Source organism: Anastrepha obliqua, chromosome 3 (genome assembly GCF_027943255.1).
Source record: "Anastrepha obliqua isolate idAnaObli1 chromosome 3, idAnaObli1_1.0, whole genome shotgun sequence".
In the NCBI taxonomy this organism is placed as follows: Eukaryota; Metazoa; Arthropoda; class Insecta; order Diptera; family Tephritidae; genus Anastrepha; species Anastrepha obliqua.
In genome coordinates, this window is record NC_072894.1 from 55,290,817 (window position 1) to 55,311,434 (window position 20,618).

General features: G+C 35.9%; 1 protein-coding gene across 3 annotated transcripts in view; it reads right to left on the reverse strand.

Annotated features, from left to right (window-relative positions):
- LOC129241547 (SCY1-like protein 2) overlaps window positions 1-20,618 on the reverse strand; it is a 101,123-nt gene that overhangs the window by 51,434 nt on the left and 29,071 nt on the right. For all 3 annotated transcript variants that reach the window (XM_054877943.1, XM_054877942.1, XM_054877941.1), the window contains exons 9-10: window positions 8,218-8,332; window positions 7,475-7,620 (exon numbers count right to left, since the gene is read on the reverse strand). In XM_054877943.1, coding sequence (XP_054733918.1) covers window positions 7,475-7,620; window positions 8,218-8,332 — 261 coding nt within the window. The remainder of the gene's footprint in view (window positions 1-7,474; window positions 7,621-8,217; window positions 8,333-20,618) is intronic.

Sequence of the window (20,618 nt, forward strand, 5' to 3'; positions counted from 1 at the left end):
GGCGCAAAAAAACTAACTGCGATGATAAAACGAATATCACTGGGAAATACTCGAAAAGATTGCCACAGTCAACAAGGAGCTCTATATTGCCCAGTTACACCGTGAATGAAGCTATTCGACTGAAAAGACTTCATCGACATAGTCAGGCCCCATGTTGCATAAGTCGTCAAAGCCGCACTCGAAAAGCTCGAATGGGATACCCTTCAGCATCCATCGTATTCTCAACAACTTCTTTGAAACCAGACCAGGCGATTTTTGGCGGAACGACATCAACAAATTGGTCGAGAGATGGGAGGCGGTGGTAAACAGCAACGGCGAATATATAATTGATTCACTTATTGTTTTCACATTATTGTTTTTTTTTTAAATAAATGTCTTTGGGAAAAACGCTACGAACTTTTTCCCCAACACATTACTTATCATATCTTGTACATTTGCATGAGCAAAACTTTTTTTATCGATGGTTTGTGGCCTATAGAACAGTCACATCTCGAGAAATGCAACAGATATTTTATTCGGTTATAAAGGGTGACAAAAAATAACTGTATACAAACTTCTCTGTGCAATTAGATGAATGTAAAATATTTTTAGCGAATGCGCTTCTTTTGTGATTGTTGTGTGTGTTCTGAAGTACAAAAAAAGTATTCGTTTCTATTCCAGCTATTTTTAAATACTTTTTGTAACGATGTTAAGTCAGTTATTATAGCACTGCATAAGCTAGGAGCACGCAACTGCGAGATATCACGGAAGCTTGGAATTGCACGTTCATTGGCTTCTCGTGCAATCAAACGATTTAAGGAGCTTGGTAATGAAGGTGGCCGTCCTGGAAGAGGAAGAAAACGAACTATTAACACTTCCAATAACCGAAAAATCATCAAAAAAGAGTTCAACGAAATTCTATGGTCTCGAAGAGGAAAATTGCTCATGAGACAGGCATCAATCGAGAATCAGTTCGCCTTATAGCAAAAAAATAACTTGGACTTAAGCCTTATAAACTACAAAAATGCCAGCTGCTCACGGATGAAAACAAGAAAGTAAGACTCGAAAGGTGTCGTTCGCTCCAACGTCGGGCCACAGGTACGGGCTGAGAAAAAATCGTCTTTATGGATGAGAAGCTGTTTACCGTTGAACAATCATCAAAACGACAGAAATTGGTCTACAGAAGCCCCTGGACTTTCGTCCATTATTGAACATCGTCAAAATCCGCGATCTGTCATGGTATGGGGTGGAATTTGCGCCCAAAAGTGGTGCAAAGCCAATTTCCCTTCTTTCATTACTACTCAAGAGTGGCCACCCTACTTACCAGATCTGAATCCGCTAAATTACAGCGTAGATTTTGGAAGCAAGGGCCAGTGCAAGACGCCACAAAACTTTGGAGTCCCTGAAGCAAGCAATGCGTCGAGAGTGGGATCGCATAACGTTAGGAAAAACTAAACCTATAGCCCAACATTTTTTGAAACGCTTGAGCTTGTGTATTCGTGCTAAAGGAGGCCACTTCGTAACTGGCTGAATATAATGTTACTCAAACGTTGTCTATTAAAATTTCACAATTTGTTTTGAGCTATTAACAATGATAAATTTTTTTCATTAAAAAATGTTGTATAGGCACACTTATTTTTTGTCGTCCTGTAAGCACACCTCCAGTTTTGGTTTGATATGTTGGTACTTAAATACTTAAAATAAAGCTTTTTTAGATTTACTTTAAATTGTTTCAAAACTTATATTAAACAACATAAAAATATCATAGATATGTATTTACAAATGTATATAAGTATGTATTTATATTTGAAAATGAAACACACTTTGGAGATATTATTCTTTGCCTCTTAAAAGAGATATACCCGTATCACTTATTTATGAGCTTCTCAAAAAACAGAAAACAATAAAATAAAACTTAGAAATAGTTTCCTTTTATTTCTGTTCTACAATGAAATGTGGCTACAGAATACGTTCAAAGTTTCTCCTTTTCTCTGTAGAAACATGTATGTGTGTCTTATCTATACAGAAGTTTATTGTTCCTCTAAATAGCGAGAAAAATGTTAAGTTAATATAAGCGGATAAATTTTCCAGCACGCACACAATGACAATACAATGACAATACGGCTTTCCTTTGAGTGACAAACTTAAATTGTACAAATAACTTTTATCACAACGAGAACAATGTGAGGAAGGAATATGGTTGACACGGACAAGAGTCAACAAATCAAGAACAAGAGCGCGATGTAATACCGAAAGCCAAGAAAATGTCAAGATCTGGCAATTTGCGTGAGGAGTAAGAAACTTACAAGGAAAACATAATGGATGGCGCAGAAGAATAAATAATCGCTTGTTAAATACAAAGAAAAATAAAAGCAGTACAATATGTCCTATATACATACATAGTATGTAGCTACTATGTACTATGTATATGATTGCAGCAAGTGTCACCAGTAATGCCCTTAGTCTATTTGAATTCCATTTGTAGTGGCGTGAACCGGACGCGAAGAAATGCACCGAGCATTAGTAACCTAATCATCAACTACTTGCCAAGTTGAACAAGCGGGATAAAGTTGCATAACATAAATATAAATTGGGTTAAATGTCTGGCTGTTGCGAGCCACTAGTCTATTATGAGAATGAGCCGCGAAATTTTATTTACTTTTTACGGATTTAAAAAACATTTTACAAATTATTTATTTACTTTTCTACATTGGCTAGGTTTGGCAGCCGCATCATAGGAACAGCGACGTCACTTAGACCACGAAATGGATACACATACAATACTATTGCACATACTATATTATGTTATACTATTGTAAATATTTGTACGCTTATGGGTAGCTTTCAACAAGTTTTATTTTTCGCTTGTTAATAAGGTCATACCAATATTATCATAATAATGAGAAATGACAATAATTTAAAAAAAAATTGTATTTTATTCAAAATCAACATCGGCCTTTGAAACTTAACAACCCTTTAGTTGATGGTATCCTAAAACAACCTGAATTAATCTTTCTTATGTGGATCTAGGAAAATTTGTTTCCTTACTAAACCTTCGGAGTAAAGCATTTAATATTATATCTTATGTGAGTGCATAAATAACACGGGTCTACAAGTACCTATATCAGATTGGTTTTAGAATGTGCGCTGAATACGATTCCGAAAGTGTCCATCACGTTATGGTTTGAGAAAATTTAGGAGAAACAAGTGTCTGCTCTATTCCCTGATCTCTGCTTTTCTTAAAATTATATATTTTTCTGATCACTTTGTTATCATTAATTATTAAGTATTGTAGTTAAAATATATTCCGAGTATCAACTAAAACAGATCATAAATACGATTGCAATCACATGACTGGTTTAGTAGTCTATAAACTGAACGCAAAGAAATTTTGCACTTAAACGGGGTGTAAAGAATATATAACATATTTAAGGAGGCAAAGTATAGTATGGACCAAAAGAAGCATAAATGTCTCAATAAACATGGATCAGTAAACTAACGGATTGGTTACTTGCAGATTGTTGTTGGTATGTTGTTTTACCAAACCCTTGAACTAGCCTATTTAGGGTTTCTGCAGAAAATAATGGTTGATCTTTTGAACCACATTCCTTTGGATCAAAGGCTATAAAAGTGATTTCCGTATGACGGTTCTGCTGCGCATTTTTCGGGAGTGTCATTTTGAGGGTTTTCAAATTTCATGTTTAACAATTTCGATACGATTTACGTTTTTCTAGAACTATAAGACGATTTTTAATGAAAATTACTTATCCCTATTCAATTTCAGCTGTTTTAACTTTCATATCAATATGACCTATACCTATTTATACTGAGTCCCGTCAAAATGAAGATTTTAGCAATTTTAAAGTTTGGAATATTTTATATTAGATTAATAACAAAAACAAATGCAAGCAACGCGATTAGCCATGTCTAAAGGCAGTTTTACTAATACTCATTAAGTGCTTCCAAACATAGGTGATTTTTGACAGCCTGGAGCCAACGTGTGCTTATTTTTGCCAGTTGCTTCATCTATTCGACTCTCACTAACGGATGGTGAATCGAAGGGGGCTATTATTTAACTATAAGTGTAGTGTATATAGGCGGCTGCCATAGCCGAATGGGTTAGCCAAATCTCCGTGAAACACAAAAATGAAAAAACAGTTTTTTCTAATAGCGGTCGCCCCTCAAGAAATGGTAAGCCTCCTAGAGTATTTCTTCTACGAAAAAGCTCCTCATAAAAAAGTACCTGCAGTTCGGAGTTGGCTTAAAACTGAAGTTTCCTCCATTAGTGGAATAATATCAAGACGCTCGCCACAAATAGGAGGAGGAACTCAGCCAAACACCCAAAAAGGGTGTAAGCGTATTTTAGAGATGTTGGAAAGTCATCGATGCATCGAGAATATCGATGTTTTGCTTCAGTGTATAAATAGTTTTTGAATGTTATGACCTTGTCTGATAACAAAAATTAACCGCTAGTCCAAATTACACTTTTCTAAAATGTTGCTTAAAAATTACCGTTGCATGAGACGTCGGTGGATATTGACCATTTTCATTGCCGTACTACCTTGAAAAAAGAGTAATACATACATGAATAAATCGACTCCTCTCATCGTTCTGAACATTTTGATATAAACATTAGAGGGGGCTGAAAAACAACTTTTTTTAGGATCGAATTCTAATAGTGTGAAAAAGTCGCACTGTTAGACTAATAAAATGTGTGCCAAATTTCAGCACAATCGAACGATATCTTCTGTGGCCAGCAGAGGCTTCAAATTTTGAAATTTCTGTTTAAATTCTGAACAATTTTAACTTTTTTGAAAATACTATTTGTTATCATATCGGTTTATGTTAAATACAAATTTTATATGAGAAGGCCCACCGAAACAATTTAATTCACTGCACTCCACTCTGTTTGTTTGATCAAGCAATATACTTATGGAGCTCGCAGTAGCTCGTCCTTGTACTGAGAGTAGAATTGAAGTTACAGCAATTACTGTGTCTATTTTTTCTTCCGATTTATTCGAAAGATATTGTTTCGTATAAAAGCATTTAATTATAATCTTTTATTAAAAGTTTATATGACGACAATGGCATTAACCAAATTTTCCCTAAGACAAACGTTTAATTGCCCATTGTTTGGAAGTCCTAAAGATTTGCCAGATCATCAGCTATCAAGTTATGAAGATGTAATGAGATGCTGTTTTTTTTCAAAGACGGGAACTGAGAGTAGAGTCAGGAGGAAACAGAGAGCCGGCCTTTTCGATCAAAGCCTGACAAGTTGCCAAGAAAATCATTTATTTCACATTCACGCGTAATATACATGATAAATGAGTATCATAAAAAAGGTACAGAGAAATTAAAAAGGGTTTGTATTTTGCACATAGAAGTGCTGCTTTGAAAAAACGTGCCGATGACTTTAAGGCGAATACTTCCCGACTTTTTGATAATTCAGCTTGTAAGTGTCAAGATTTTACAACTTGCTCATGTCTAAGAGAAAAAAAAGTTCCTCAAAAAGAGCAAGCTTTTCTGTCAGACCAAAGAGGGGCTCTTATAGGCCGTATCGGAATAGTGGACATACCTGAAACAAAGAAACTTATAGAAAGACAACGACGCCGCGATGAGATGACCAAGCAAATTACTAATAAAAAATTCTGTGATCCAGAAAACTATTCCTCTTGCTCTACGTTCGGCTGCAATATATCAGAAGTGAATGATGGTTCAGAAAGTGACACCTCTTATTCTGATACAAGTCAGCCGAACTTATTCATTGGTTTTGATTCGCCCTCTACTTCTCAAAAGCGTATGAGATTACTGGAAACTGCAGTTATAAGCCAGCGATTTGGCGTAAGTGATAGAGCAACGGCAATACTTGTTAATTCAGTACTTAAAGATGTTGGTTTGTTCTCTTCCGAATCACGCGAGAAAAACCTAGTGCGCCGTGAAATACAACTCAAAGATCGCATCAATGCCGTTGCTCCAAAAGCACTATAGGTGGATGGTCAAAAAGACGACACGTATATTCAGGTCAAAAGAGGAAACAAATTCTACCGTCAAGTGATCAAAGAAGAACATATTTCGATTTTATGTGAGCCTGGATCGCAATATTTAGCTCACCTTACGCCGAAATCAGGCAGCGCTGTGGATATTATAGACAGCATTTATGAAGCGGTTATGAAAGAGGATGGTTTCGAGGAATTAACAGTAGTAGGTTGTAACGGAACCGTAGTTAATACCAGACCAAAAGGAGGGATCTTAAGATGTCTGAAGGATAAACTGTGACGTTCGCTTCAGTGGTCGATATGCCTTCTTTTCAATGAACTACCGTTTCGAAGTATCATATTTTCCAGTTCCAAGATGATGTCACTTCTGGGCCGAAATCATTTAGTGGTCACATTGGCTCAAAACTAAACGGTTGCGAAAACCTTGAAAAACCATCTTAACTATGGATCTCAGCAAAGATCAAAAGTATTTGCTGGAAATATCAAAGCTAAACATGAAATGAATTATTGCTTTAAGTTTAAAAACCGCAGTTTTTTCTTGAAATACCTTTTATTTTATTATTTGTTTACAAAATTACATAACAGGAAAAAAAGAACAAAACCAGCTTAAAAAAAATAAATAAAATAAAAAATAATCAAATTTAAAAAATAAATATAAATTAAAAAAAAAAAAATAAACTAAAAAAAAACAAAAAATAGGAACCCAAAGTGCCGCAACCTTCACGTGGTGGGTTCTGGGCTACAAAATTTTGTATGTACTCGTATTTTTGCAATAAAAAGTAAGCCAATTAAAATTTTTCAGAATATCAACTGAAATTTCAATATTTGAGGCCTCTGCTGGCGACAGAAGATATCGTTCGATTGGGCTGAAATTTGGCACACACTTTATTAGTCTAACATGCAACTTTTCTGCATTTTAGAACTCGATCCTAAAAAAAATTTTTTTTCGGCCCACTCTATCTATCTCGATTGATTTACGTTATTAGGTACAACTGTTGACTGACCAAATTTAACTAAGTAATAAAAATAATGTTAATATTAATATACCGAAAAAACAATTCTAAAACTTCAGCTGAGAATACACCAAAGCACGAAGAAAAAGTCAAAAGATCAGTGCTATTTACAGTAGGCGATATCTTTCTCGGTTTGTTGAAGAGATGAAAAATTTATAATTTTTTTGCCTAACCTCTACAGTCTCTTTGGAGAGCTCTTCTATATGGAGACCTTAAAGCATTATCAATAATTTCAAATCCATAATAAATCTTTCTTGCCACAAGTGTTACTTTGGTCGGAGTCTAATCCAAACTAATTCACCAAGCACAAATACGGAAATGTAATTAATTTAAACCTCTGAAGGAATTTCGTATTTTTCCGCTTTTCTGATTTACAATTTTCTTGTTGCAAACCATGCAAATATTGTATATAAGATGATTTCAAATATCTGAATATAAGTTTCAAATAATTTGAAATAAATAAAAAAGTAAATTTTTTCTACTCACTTCATTGTCGGCGCCATAATCGACTCGTATTCACTTGGCGATGCCTCTTGTATGAGTGTAATGGCCGGTTGTAAGACAGCCGCTAGCACTTCACCGTTGCTAATTTCGGCCTGCAACATTGGCCACACATTTTGCCACCACAATTTCTGAAATTAAAATTCTAAGCGTTAGCTACACCTACCCCTTAGTAGATTTTCTCAGTTATAAATATTTTGTGTCTATTTTCTGGAACATATTTTTTTGTTTGCATCTTTGTACGCTATGTAAAATTTGCTAGCCATAAAATTCCAACCAACGTCAGCTATAAAAAAGTGTATGAATGTATAGATGTAGGAGTAGTCATCTTGTGGCTGCAGGTACTTTTATGTGCCATGCAATTGGTGTCTCATAAACGTGTCGAAATTTTATTTTGCCATTCAGAGAACACCTGACTCGGTCAACCATTCGGGTTTAATTACCCTCATATTCACGGAAAACAAGATATAATACCCTAGCAATGCCAGTTTAATAGTGGTTCCTTTAACTTTTACGGTCACTACACCTGTTGCAATAATGATTTGTTTTTTAAAGTGAGTTTTTCACTTCTGCTGACTTGGTTCTTTGGTATTTCATATACAAGCGCGTTCAGTATTTCATCCGTTTTAACCAAAGTGGCGTATAAAGCATACACACTCTTATATAATACACTTGTATATATGTACATATGCATAATAAATAACACAAGTTCTGCATAAGCTATTTACCCTCGGTATTAGCGGCATCGCTTCCATTAGTGTATTTTTGTAAAAATGCGATTTTTGCGACGTATCCTTCATGTTCACCACATCTAAGAACTTGAGTGCATTTACAGCGGGATCGCTAAAAGTATAGAACAAACACGTACAAGAAAGTTATTTTTAAAACTACTTCATTCAAGAAAGTTTAAAATAAGAACATGTGGAGAAGGCTAAATTCGGTCTGAACCGAATTTTATATACCCGCGCATATTTTAGTAAAATTTAATTTGGGCTGGCTAATAATTTTTGAAATCAAACAAATGCATGTATAATATAATGAGAGATATAGCTTGTAACATCAGACAGGCGAACGGAAATCTTAACAAGAACAAGAAGTGAGCGCGGTTTCCATCCGATCTCATTATAATTATGTCAATTTTAAATGACATGAGGAGCAATCCCATTTTGGTGAGTTTTATTAAGGCGTTATCGAGATACATGCATTTGCCCATTACTAGGCGTGGCACCACCCATTTCTCAAAATTCCATTCGTCATATTTCTGGGTTCATCTTTTTTACCAAAGTTGAGAAATTTTCCACCATTATTATTATTTTTGTTTAATTACCGTTATATGGGAAGTTAGCATTGTTTCGGAAAAATTAAGAATATATATAGTTCGGAGTCGGCTTGAAGCTGTAGGTTCCCCCATTCGTGGAACAACATGAAGACACACACCACAAATAGGAGGAGGAGCTCGGCCAAACACCCAAAAAGGGTGTACGCGCCAATTATATATATATATATATATATATATATATATATATTATAATTAAATAGATTCACGGAAAGCCAAAATGAAATACAATATTTGAAGTTGAAAATATGCGTAAATTTCGAACTAATCATTTTTCGAATTACACACTAAAATACTTCCAACCTACTTATTTATTAAGGACCTCATATACTCAAAGCGAAAACAAATATTTAAATATGTGATAACCCCCGAGCGATGCTATAAGAGACTCTATACAAAGAACGATTAGACGTGACAAAAGAAGAACGGAAAAATGCAATCCTGTAAAAGTTTAGCTGAAGCAAAGGACAATTTCATTTGACTCGAAAATTAACAGTTATCGGCATTTAAATGTATGCACGTGAAGTTCAACAAAAATCACAAATATGTGCACACGGTTGGTAATGTGTTATCAACAACTTGTCTGAACTGCCAATATACCAACTTATCACAGCGCACTTTATTTCTAACATTTTATTTAAAACTCACTTAAAGTACTCACGCACTTTCCAATGTTCAGTTCATGTCTGAATTTTCTTTTTGTTTTTGACGTCACGTGCAAGCAGCCGACTGTCAAACTCAAACCAAAACAGATAACGGAAAGTCGAGGGCACAATCTTCTATTCTACCATTCTTGATGCCTACGTCTGCCCATCTCTCTAAGTAATGAGCACAAGCACGCCAAAGCCAATACATTAAAGAATACAACCAAACGACGGCATACTTAAGCCTTGCGGGTAATGTACTTAACCTGTGTAAACAGAGTTATATCAGCCAGATAGAAATAAAAGAAATGTTATCAACATTTAAATTATTTTTAAAGTGGTTTAATCTCCAGCAGAATGGAAGGCGCAAATATTTACATACTTAAGAGTTTCAATTTATACTTGCACTTGCCTTGCCACTTGGGCCGCATCGTTTGCGCATTCAAGGTTCAATTTTATTTTATGCTTACATTTGCTTAAGGAGGAGGCAGAAAAATTTGCGACAAATTTCATTCTAATAATAGAAACAAATCGGAAATGAATTTTATAACGTATGTCGCTTATATGTATGTAAGTAATAAAATTTATTTTAGAATGAAGCATGAAGGAAGTGCTAAATTCGGTAGGACCGATCCTTATGTGCTGCACATTTTAGTAAAATTTTATTTGGGCTGGCTGTTAATTTTTGGAATAAAATAAACTCCTTAGCAGTGAGATTATAGCTTGTAAAATCAAACGGGTGGACGGAAATTTAGTCTCAACATAAAAAAGTTCACGTGGTTTTAGTCCGATCCCAGTAATATTTGTGGTATGTCATATGTGGCAAGCTTACGAATTGGGCAACTCAAAAATTTATAAATGGTCTACCACAAGGAACTTGGAAAATAGTTAAGTATGAAATAATGCCTGTTTTCTACGAGACTTTTCACCTAAGAAATAATTCTAGAATCTTGACTGCTTTTGTGCTAAGTTAGGCTGGAAAAATAAAAGCTAATTTCAAATACTATTTCTGCAATTAAGTACTTTCTCTACGCAATACCACATCAGCGTCCCAATCACCAGCAATTCAGGCGTCAGGGATTGTTGTCCCGTGTCGCCCCTTTTCTTCGCCATTATCCTAGACGACGTTATATGGAGTTTCACCAGATATCTTGAGGACCTGGACTTCGCCGATAACATCTGCATTCTTTCTCACAAGACTCACTGATATACACGCGGAGGCGGTCAGACTAGTCATGCTGGCACGAACTGTCGGTCTGGAGGTCAACATGGCCAAGACCAAGGCTATTAGAGCCAACCACAATAAAGCAAGACTTTTTATGGTTGGCGGGTATCCGGTGGAATTTGTCTGCTACTTCGGCTGCACTATCATGACAGACGGTGGAGCAGATGAAGATGCCAACTGCAGGCTAAAGAAAGCAAGGGCGGGGTTCGAGCAAATGCATACAGTATGGGCGAGTTCGCAAATCTCTAGGCGCACTAAACTGCGAATATTCAGCTCATGTGTGAAATCTTTATTGTTGTAGCGAAGTGGAATATAACTGGTTTCCAACAGCATCACACGGAAGCATACTATATTTCGTCAACAAATGCCCCCGCATCAGCTGTAGAATATTCTGGTCGAACACCATCAGCAACGACGCGCTGTGGAGAGCAACGAATGAGGAGTCCATTCTATGGCAAATCAAATGCAGAAAGTGGCGATGGTTAGATCACGCACTAGGAAAACTACCAGATAGCATCACGGGAAGGACACTCGACTGGAACCGGAAAGGGTCGGCCAAAGATCACTTGGCGAAGGTCCATGTTTCGAGAACTAGCAGATGCCGGCATCATATGGGACGGCATAAAAACAACAGCTCAGGACCGTGTACGATGGAAGAGTCTTGACGAGGCCCTATGCTCCCTAGCCGAGTGAACAAGGATGTAAAAAAAAATAAATAAATAAAGCGAAGATCTAATAATGGCAATTTTTGTATTCTGGGTGGCTTCAATCTTATTAATATAGAATGGTCCAGTATAGATGATATATAGATTGGACGTAAAACAATGTTAGTGTGTTGAGTTTTTGACTGGTTCAGATAAATAGTTTATCAAATAGTCTTTTTCGAATTCTCGATCTCATTTTTATTAATGTTAATATACATAAATGTTTTTTTATTAGAACGCGAATACCCTCTGACTACCCCTGGTCAGCATCTGATAATGTGACTACGTTTTGGTCTTAGAAATTTCAATTTTAATTTAATTAATTTAGCAGTTGATATTCTACATTGGGATTCCTTTTTTACCGGGGATGAAGTAGTCAATTGTTAAGATATTTTGAAGCTTAAAATAAATGAGCAATAAATATTTCAAAAAGTTTTCACACTTCATCACTCATAAAGTTAAATATGTATTTAAAGTTTTTTAGAGTACTTAAATCTTTGGATAGCAATTTAAAGCGAAATTATATTTCTAAATTCGAATCGGACATAAAATTACTTCCTAGTTTCTTCTCCCGATATTTTGAATTCAGAAAATCATGCTCAAATATTCCTTCTGTTCTCTACTATAATGAAACTCAAACATATTCTTCTATAGGTGCAGGTAATCTTTTTGCAGATTTCATCCCTTCAATTTTGCAAGTAGATTCGGATCAATATCACTTGACCATGAATTCCTAGGTCAATATTGGTTCGTTAGCCTTAATGCTTTCTAATGTTGAAGATGGAATTCGGCAACTCAAGGCATCAACAAAATCAAATTGTCAAATTGTTTACGGTTTCAAAATTATGTCAACTTATAGTGAAAGATAAAATTTATTTTGCAGTTAATCGTTTTATCTCTGTGAATAAACACGGTTTTATGAGAGGTTGATTCACTGTTTCAAATCTTGCAGTGTTGTCTGAATATTGTATGTCATCTTTAAAAAAAATTGAAGTTGACACTGTGCGCACAGACTTTTCAAAAGCATTTGATAAAATTTCTAAATTGAGGGCCTTATGATTTCACTCCACTCTTTTAAAATGGATTAAATCCTATCTCTCCTTTTGGAAATGTGTTGCTAATGTCGATGGTGCGTCATATATTTTTTTATTGCGCTCTCTGTAGTAGCTCAGGGCAGTATACTGGGCACTCTTGATTCGGCGCGATAACCGCTTACCCGATTTTGGTCGAGTTTAGCTAAGCGCGTCAGTTATTTCTCTTCTTTCTTTCTCGTGCCAACCGGCGCCAGTTGGAAATACCAAGAGCAGCCACGTCCTTCTCCACCTGATCTTCTCAACACAGGAGAGACCCTCCTCTTCCGCTGGTACCACCAGCTGCTACCGCATCGAATTCTTTCAGAGCAGGAGTGTTTGTATTTATTCGGATGACATGACGCAGCCAACGAAACCGTTGGATCTTTACTCGCTGCGCTATGTCTATGTCTTCGTAAAGCGCATATAGGTCATTGTTCCATCGCTTAAGATACTCGCTAACGAGCAAAGGTTTAAAACTGTTTGGCAGAATCTTTCTCTCAAATCCTTGAAAGGACGCTTCATCGGATGTTATCATCGTCCATGCTTCTGCGCCACACATTAGGACACGTATGATGAGAGCCTTATAGAGTGTTAGTTTTATTCGCCGAGAGAGGACTTTACTACTCAATTGCCTACTCAGTTCAAAGTATCACTTGTTGGCAAGAGCGATTCTCCATTGGATTTCAAGGCTGACATTGTTATAGGTGTTAATGCTGGTTCCTAAATAATTCCCAAATTTTTTTTGTATGCTAATGATTGCAAGCACAGCGGACTCTATAAATCCTCAATTTGATTTACATAACGTCGTTGCTTGGTGTAAAAGAAAAAAGTTAGATTTAGATATAAGTAAGTGCTTTTATTATTCTTTTTCTTAATCTTGTTCTCACTTTCAACCACATTGGTGGTTCTAGTTTATCAAATCGAAGTGAAACTATTGATCTTGGTGTGGTATTTGACACTAAATTCTCTTTTCAAAGAAATTTATATTACGCTATTGCAAAATCATATCCTGTACTTGCTTTAGTTCGGGCTTTGTTGATCCATATTATCTAAAGTTGTTATATACCTCTCTCTCTCCAATGCACCTTATCCTGGAATGCAGTGTTATAGCGCGGAGAAGGTTGAGACATCTTGGCTAACTGCAGCCAGAAGAAAGGCACATACGCTCAATCCAACCCAGCTCCAGGATTGCTGCTGGGATGAGTAGAGGGAACAAAAGGCAATGAGGTCGAAGTGCAAACCTCTCAATGAATCTGTATAATCTATGTATCTCTCGGGTGCGTTCGAAGCTGGAATACGCCACCTTTATTTGGAGGTCCAATTATCCTTGTTATCTTAGTTGGCTTGAATGTGTCCAGAAATCTTTTGTGCGTTATGTTTTGCGTTCTTTGAATTTCACTGATCTAATTTCATCCTATAAAAGTTGGTGCTTGCTCATTAATATAAAAAAAGTAGATATTAGAAGGACTAAACTCTCTCCCACTTTCGTTTTCGATTTGATAAGTGGGGGGGATTGACTCCCAATCGCTACTCGAGAAAATTTGTTTCAATATTCCTCAGCGAAGGACTATATTTTCTGGTTAGGAATGGTTAGAACTAATTATGCTTCCTATGCTCCGATTTCTAGAACTAATAGAATTTAATGCGCTTTAAAATCATATAGGCCTAGATTTTTCTTCAACAAAGTATTATATTACAATATATAATATTCTTTCCCTGTAAATTATAAGAAATGTCTCATTTTCATTCGTTCATTACAATGAAGCAAGGAAATTATAAGTTGAATTTATTTTTGATTGAATTATTTAGCATTCATCTGCTTTTCATAGTTTGTAAGAAATACTGCATTTTTAGATTATTAAATGAATAAATAATTTTATTTTTTCTTATTTCCCACCAAATTGGTGTAGCGAGTTTTCGCACATTATTATTTCGAATATAAGATCAGAAGAATCTTTTTAACTTTTTTCACGAAATACGCGCATAAGTATTTTTATAATGAGCTCAACTTTTCTTTGAACTAACTTTTTTTGAATGCATTCCACTGCACTTAAGTTTCTATTCAGGCAGCAGCAGTAAATGCGTCAACGCCATTGCAACTCGTATTCCAATAAGAAGACGCACAATTATAAGAATTGTTAGCCGCAATATGATCTGGAGCAGCAGGTATCCGGCTTAGCTCAAAACTATCAACTGTATTTGCACCTTTCTGCGCGCATTTTTTCAACCGTCTCGCTTATAAGCACTCGTACGTACATAGAAATATATCTCAATAAATCACAGTAACGAAATAGCGTAACACTTGGCAATCAACAAAAGGTTAAGTTAAACAAACTACATTGAAGCTACGGATAGCGTAAACAACGTTTAAGTTAGCCAAGTGATAATGGCAATACCAACAATATCCATCTGGTTGTAGGTACACAAGTATGTATATGGCTGTGCATGTTTGCATTGTCCTCATTACATGTTTATAAATAAAATAAATCTTCTGTGAAGGTAACTTCTGGCTTGTTACTCTGAGCTTGGCAACAGCGCGTCACAATGCAAACGTGTTAAGCTACATATATAATCAACTTGGAGGTTGAGGAGAGAAAAGCAATTTGAAAGCTTTATTACTCAATGGTTTTGATGGTTAGTTGATTGAGAAGAGAGGGTACAGATGTTGACGCCAACTAATACGTATATGGTTCTTTCTATCTTTGACAAAGACTTACTTTCATATTCTTCCTAGCAATGGGATTTATATATTCAAAGCTGCAAACAAGCGATTATTTCTCCTCACTCTACCGAGGCCATATACCTACATAATTGCAGAGGCAGTCTCCATAGTTTCAGCACCAAAGTCATCAGCTAGTTTTTTTAAGCGCATTTGTTTACACTAGCAGCTAATTATTTAGCTCACAAAAAGTCACTGAAACTCGGTATGAAATGGATTTCTTCACGTCTGAATAACTTTGTAAAATAAATAAAATTTACTTTAAAGCTGTGAATTTCGCGGAGTGAACAGAATTTTATGTCGAAACAATTCACCCACTGATTAGTGTATACTTGTATAGTACGTAAGATTTGAACTAACTGCTAGAGAAATCTTCTTGTTAATTGTTAACACAAAATACATGTATACATAGCTGTGGTTATCGAAAGTGAACCGATTATAAACCCGAAAACATCAATTAATCAACTAAAAATTAACCGCTGTAGCCTGAGGAATATTCTACATAAGGAACTCAGTTTATTCTCTTAGGGTAATTGACTCAGAAATTCACGGAAAATTAGTTTTAGAGCAGTTGGAAAAATACTTACTCAAAAAATCATTTTGTCGTCTGAGGCACATTTTCATCTCAGGGGCTACGTTAACAAGCACAAATGTCATATTTAATATTTCCCATTTTCTTTGTAGTATTTATTACGTATTTTCATAGTGCTATAAAGAGTACCTCTTCCATTAATGCTGTCAGGTGCCATGAAAAAGTTTAATGAAACCGATATGTTGAAACCAAAGCACCTGGACATGGACAGGCCACTGTAACAATATCGCAACAAACGCCAATGCAGTCAATCTGTCAGCCTTTTTGTTTAATTCCTCTTTACGACATTCTTCTCGCAGGGGTGCAAAATACTTTCGCAAATTACGCGATTCTGTTGTTCCTTCCTACATATGTTCAAGTATACTCGTACTATTGTTGATGAACTCATAGTGTTTGTTGGCTCTGCTAATCGCCTTTATCGTCATCTGGTTGTTTACGCAGATGCTTAACTAACAAGAAAGAAAATAGCTCTTTAGCACCCTTCTACGAGTACAAAGCAAATTAAATCAGCTAAATCAATGTGCAGCAAAGCAAACTGAAGGCCTGCAAGCAATGCGCACTCTTTGAGAGGTTAAAGAGGGAAATTTAAAGGACTCACAGCTTCAATAGTATATTGCTTAAATATGGTAAATAAATTTAAAAAAAATTTATATTCTTAAGAAAGACTGATATTCTAATGAGTATAAACTGTTTGCGGCAGTGGTCCCGGTTTGAAACCCACTATGGACAAAAATCATTATATCATAATGCAAGGAATACATCACTCTCTGTGAATTTGACGAAATTGCTGTCACACAGTCACACTTTTGCAATTTATTCGCGTAATGTTTGTGTAATTTTTATTAAGAATAGACATACCAAGTATTGATATATACTTTACAGCTCATTGTGACCTGGACATCTTTTTAAACAAAATATTTATTATTTATATTTACTGGGTTCTTTAGAGTCATGTAATTAATTTTTGAAGTGGAACTTCTTAGGCGTCTATGGATGAGCGGGAATGGAGAGTAAAATTTCAAGGCCATGCAACGTTTTGGGCATTTTCGTTCCGCGAGAGAGAAAAACTTAGATGAAAAGGAGAGAGAGAGAGCTATACCTTATATAAAGGGGTTTCCAATAAGAGGTGTTATTTTGATATTCAAAGAAAAATTATATTTTTTGATATAAATGATCGGATGTTTATTTCATTATAAAGAGGAGGGTATGCCATTAATAGTGGAAAATAACATCAGGCAAATGACCACTACGACCACGCTTACAGGACAATATCCTTTTCATGAAAATTTCCATAACCGAATTGCAAAGTGGCTGCCCTATGTCCTCGATAGCCTCATGAATTCCATCTTTGAGGTATTGAATCGACCCTGGGCTGTTGGCGTAGACCTTCTTTTCCACGTGTCCCCAAAGAAAGAAAGTCCCAAGGTGTCAAATCAAAAGATCTCGGTGGCCAATTGTGATCACATCTTCGAGAGATAACACGGTCCGAAAACTTTTCCGGTAAAAGTCAAAGGCTTCGTTGCTTGTGTGGCACGTAGGGCCAAAAAGTTGTCAAGATCAATACCATCCAATTCCGGCCATAAAAAATCGTTAATCATCTCTCGATAGCGCAATCTGTTATTGGAAAACCCTATATATCTTAGATACACTTTAGGCGAATTTTCCTGAGTTTTTCCTCGTGGTTGCTAATTTCTAGTGAGAAATAACACTTTTTGGCGCTTGCTTGTTGATGCAAACTTGTAGGAAATATATTTTTGGTAGCTACTTTTTGGCGTTATATTTCATTGGAGCGTTTTTTGGTCCCAATTTTTTTGGTGCCTTCTGTTTGGCGCTTATTTCCGTTTGTTAGCTGGTGCTTGTGCTTACTATGAAGTGCTACCCATTCCGGCGTCGGATTTATTGGTATTACCTTGCGGTAATTTGTGCCGTTGCTGCTGTCCTGAATTGCTGCGTTTGTGCGGGTGATAAACGCTTGGAGTAGTGCGCGTTGTTGCCACAGTTTGTGCCTGGCGTTTACCTACACCGGTCGACCCTTCTCCGTTATTAGTAAATTTTTTCTATTTGTATTCTCTGCAAATGTTGTGAATTTATTTAGATATATATTCTTTCTCTCTCTCTCATTCTCTCTCGGGTCTCACTCTCTTTCTTTGCCTGCCTTGAAAGCTTCACTTCTGTTATGTGTACACGCACTTTTTATTCATAGAATTTTTATTAATTTTATACTAAATTTAACTAATAGTAATTTGATTTGTAGCTTTTATTAGCACAATTTAAGCGAACTGAAATTTTGTTTAATACACATTTCCCACAAACATATTTTTTAAAACCAACACAGATACATGCATATGTGTGGCTTTATTTTCGTTGCAAATCCAATTTGACAGCATTTTTTTGTAAAATTTTCTGTTTAATTTGCCATCAGTAGTCCATTCAGGTTTTTGGGTTCGAATGAATCTTGATATTCAGTAGAAAGTTCATCTGCTAATTGAAAAATGAATTCCTTTCTGGTAATATTTGTTCCCGTGAGTTATTTGTACAGAATCCAAGAATTATTTCCCGCCATGTCGACGATATTAAAAAATACTTTTAAAGGCCATCTCTGAGATCCTGACTTAACACTGTATTTTTTAGACATTTGGTCCGTTGTATCTACACTAAATTTGGTGCGGTTGTAAAATGAAATGATTTCAGTTTTTTTCGGGTTTGTTTAATTTTTGGGGAAGTAAGTAGCTCTAAGCTAAATATTGTTGCTGTATTATTTTACTTGTCTTTGTACACCTTTAGTGTGCAAATATTCAATTTGTAAAGTAAGTTTGAAAATTTAGGAAGTTAATCTCTTTTTTGTCCGGAAATCTTTGGTAACCCTTTCTAAAGGGGGATTTTTTAAGAGCTATAGGAAAGTTTTTCAAAGAAACACACGTAAAATTCAGAAAAATGCATGAAATTTTTATTTAAATCGATAGTATAGTCCATATAATTTAATGTTTGAAGATTATTTCATGCAAATGTTGACCGCGGCTGCGCTTCAAATGGTCCATCCGCTTAGTCCAATTTTGGCAAACTCTTTCCAATCTTTCGGCCGGTACCTCACATATAAATGCTTTAATGTTGTCTTCCAATGCGTTAATTGAAGCAGGCTTGTCTGAATAACATAGACATGAGTTTTAACATAGTCCCACAAAAAATAATCTAAAGGCGTTATATCGCACGATCTGGGTGGCCAATTGACAGGTCCCGAATGTGAAATAAAATGTTCACCGAACTCGCATCTCAACAAGTCCGTTGTTACGCGTGCTGTGTGGCATGTGGCACCGTCTTGCTTAAACCACATGCCATGCAAGTCAAGCTCTTGCATTTTGGGCAAAAAAAAGTTGGATATCATTTTACGGTAGCGCTCACCATTCACAGTTACGTTATGATTCGCAGTATCTTTGAAGAAGTACGGTCCAATAATACCTCCAGCCCATAAACCGCATCAAACTGTGACCTTTTCTGGATACATTGGTAGCTCTTGCAATTCATCTGTCTGATCTTCACTCCAAACTCGACAATTCTGCTTATTTACGTACCCATTGATGCAAAAAGGAGCTTCGTCGCTGAACACAATTTTTCGATAAAAAAGTGGATCTTAAACTTTCTTAACAGAACACGCATTTTTATAATAAAATTCAATGATTTGCAAGCGTTGTTCGTTTGAAAGACGATTCACGGTTAAATTATAGACCAAACTGAAGATGTTTGACAGTGAAACAAAACACGAAACGTGCGTCAGCTTTTTAAACCAACTGGTTAAAAAGATAATAGCTAAAAAATCACCCCTTATTTGAATAAATAGTTCTAACTAAAGTCGTATTTCTTTCCGAAACTTCTGAAACGAGCGATTTGCTTGTAAAAAAACATCAGCTGTCAATTTCTACCCCAACCAATAAATGGCTCAATTAGTTTTAGGACAAAAACTCACCCGAAGATATTGATGCTGGTTTATTTCCATTTTTGCCTAAATATAGAAACGCATTTACTTACTATATTAAATATTTACTTGCCAAATCCGTTGCGATCAAAAATTTAATTCCAAATTTAATCGGTTTATGCGGCATATACTGGTTGAACTTTGCACTTGACTTTAGTGAGAAATAATTCTTCATCAACAGCAGTATTTTCTCCTGGTACATAGCAAATTTGACAATTTTTAGTGAAGGGATTCCAAAATTTTGAAATTAAGGTGAATTTGTAGCCTTTCAGTCTTTAATTTCGATCTTTTTTCATATCAAACTGCAAGATATCCGTGAAATCTTTCCTAGTCATCATTTGTCTATAAACTTAAGTCCCCGTTTTTATTACCCCAAGTAAAAAACTACATAAAAAAAAAATGTTTGGTCTTTTGCCTCAAAAATGGGCTCAGTTTTAGCGATAACCTCTTCATTCGAGCAAAATTTCTTACCGGCGAGCAGTTTTTTAGGTCTGTGAACAGCCAGTAGTCGCTGGGAGCTAAATCTGGATGTGGGAGTAATTCGAAGTTCAATTCATGTAGTTTTCCATTGTTTTCATTGACTTTTTTTGGCTGTTTTTGGTAAAGCCGGCGCCCACTTTGAACAAAACTTTCCCATAGTCAAATACTCATGCAATATAAAGCCTTTCGTCTGATATCTTTACGATGGCAGCTGACTCACGCAACTTCACTTTTCGATCAAACGATTTTGTGGATTGTTTATATGTTTTCTGGTGTTACCGCCTCATTTGGACATCCGCTGCGTTGTGCATCACCAATGTCTGTACGACCACGTTTGAAGTCAGTAAACCATCGTTTTATTATTGTTTCTGATGGTGCGGATACCC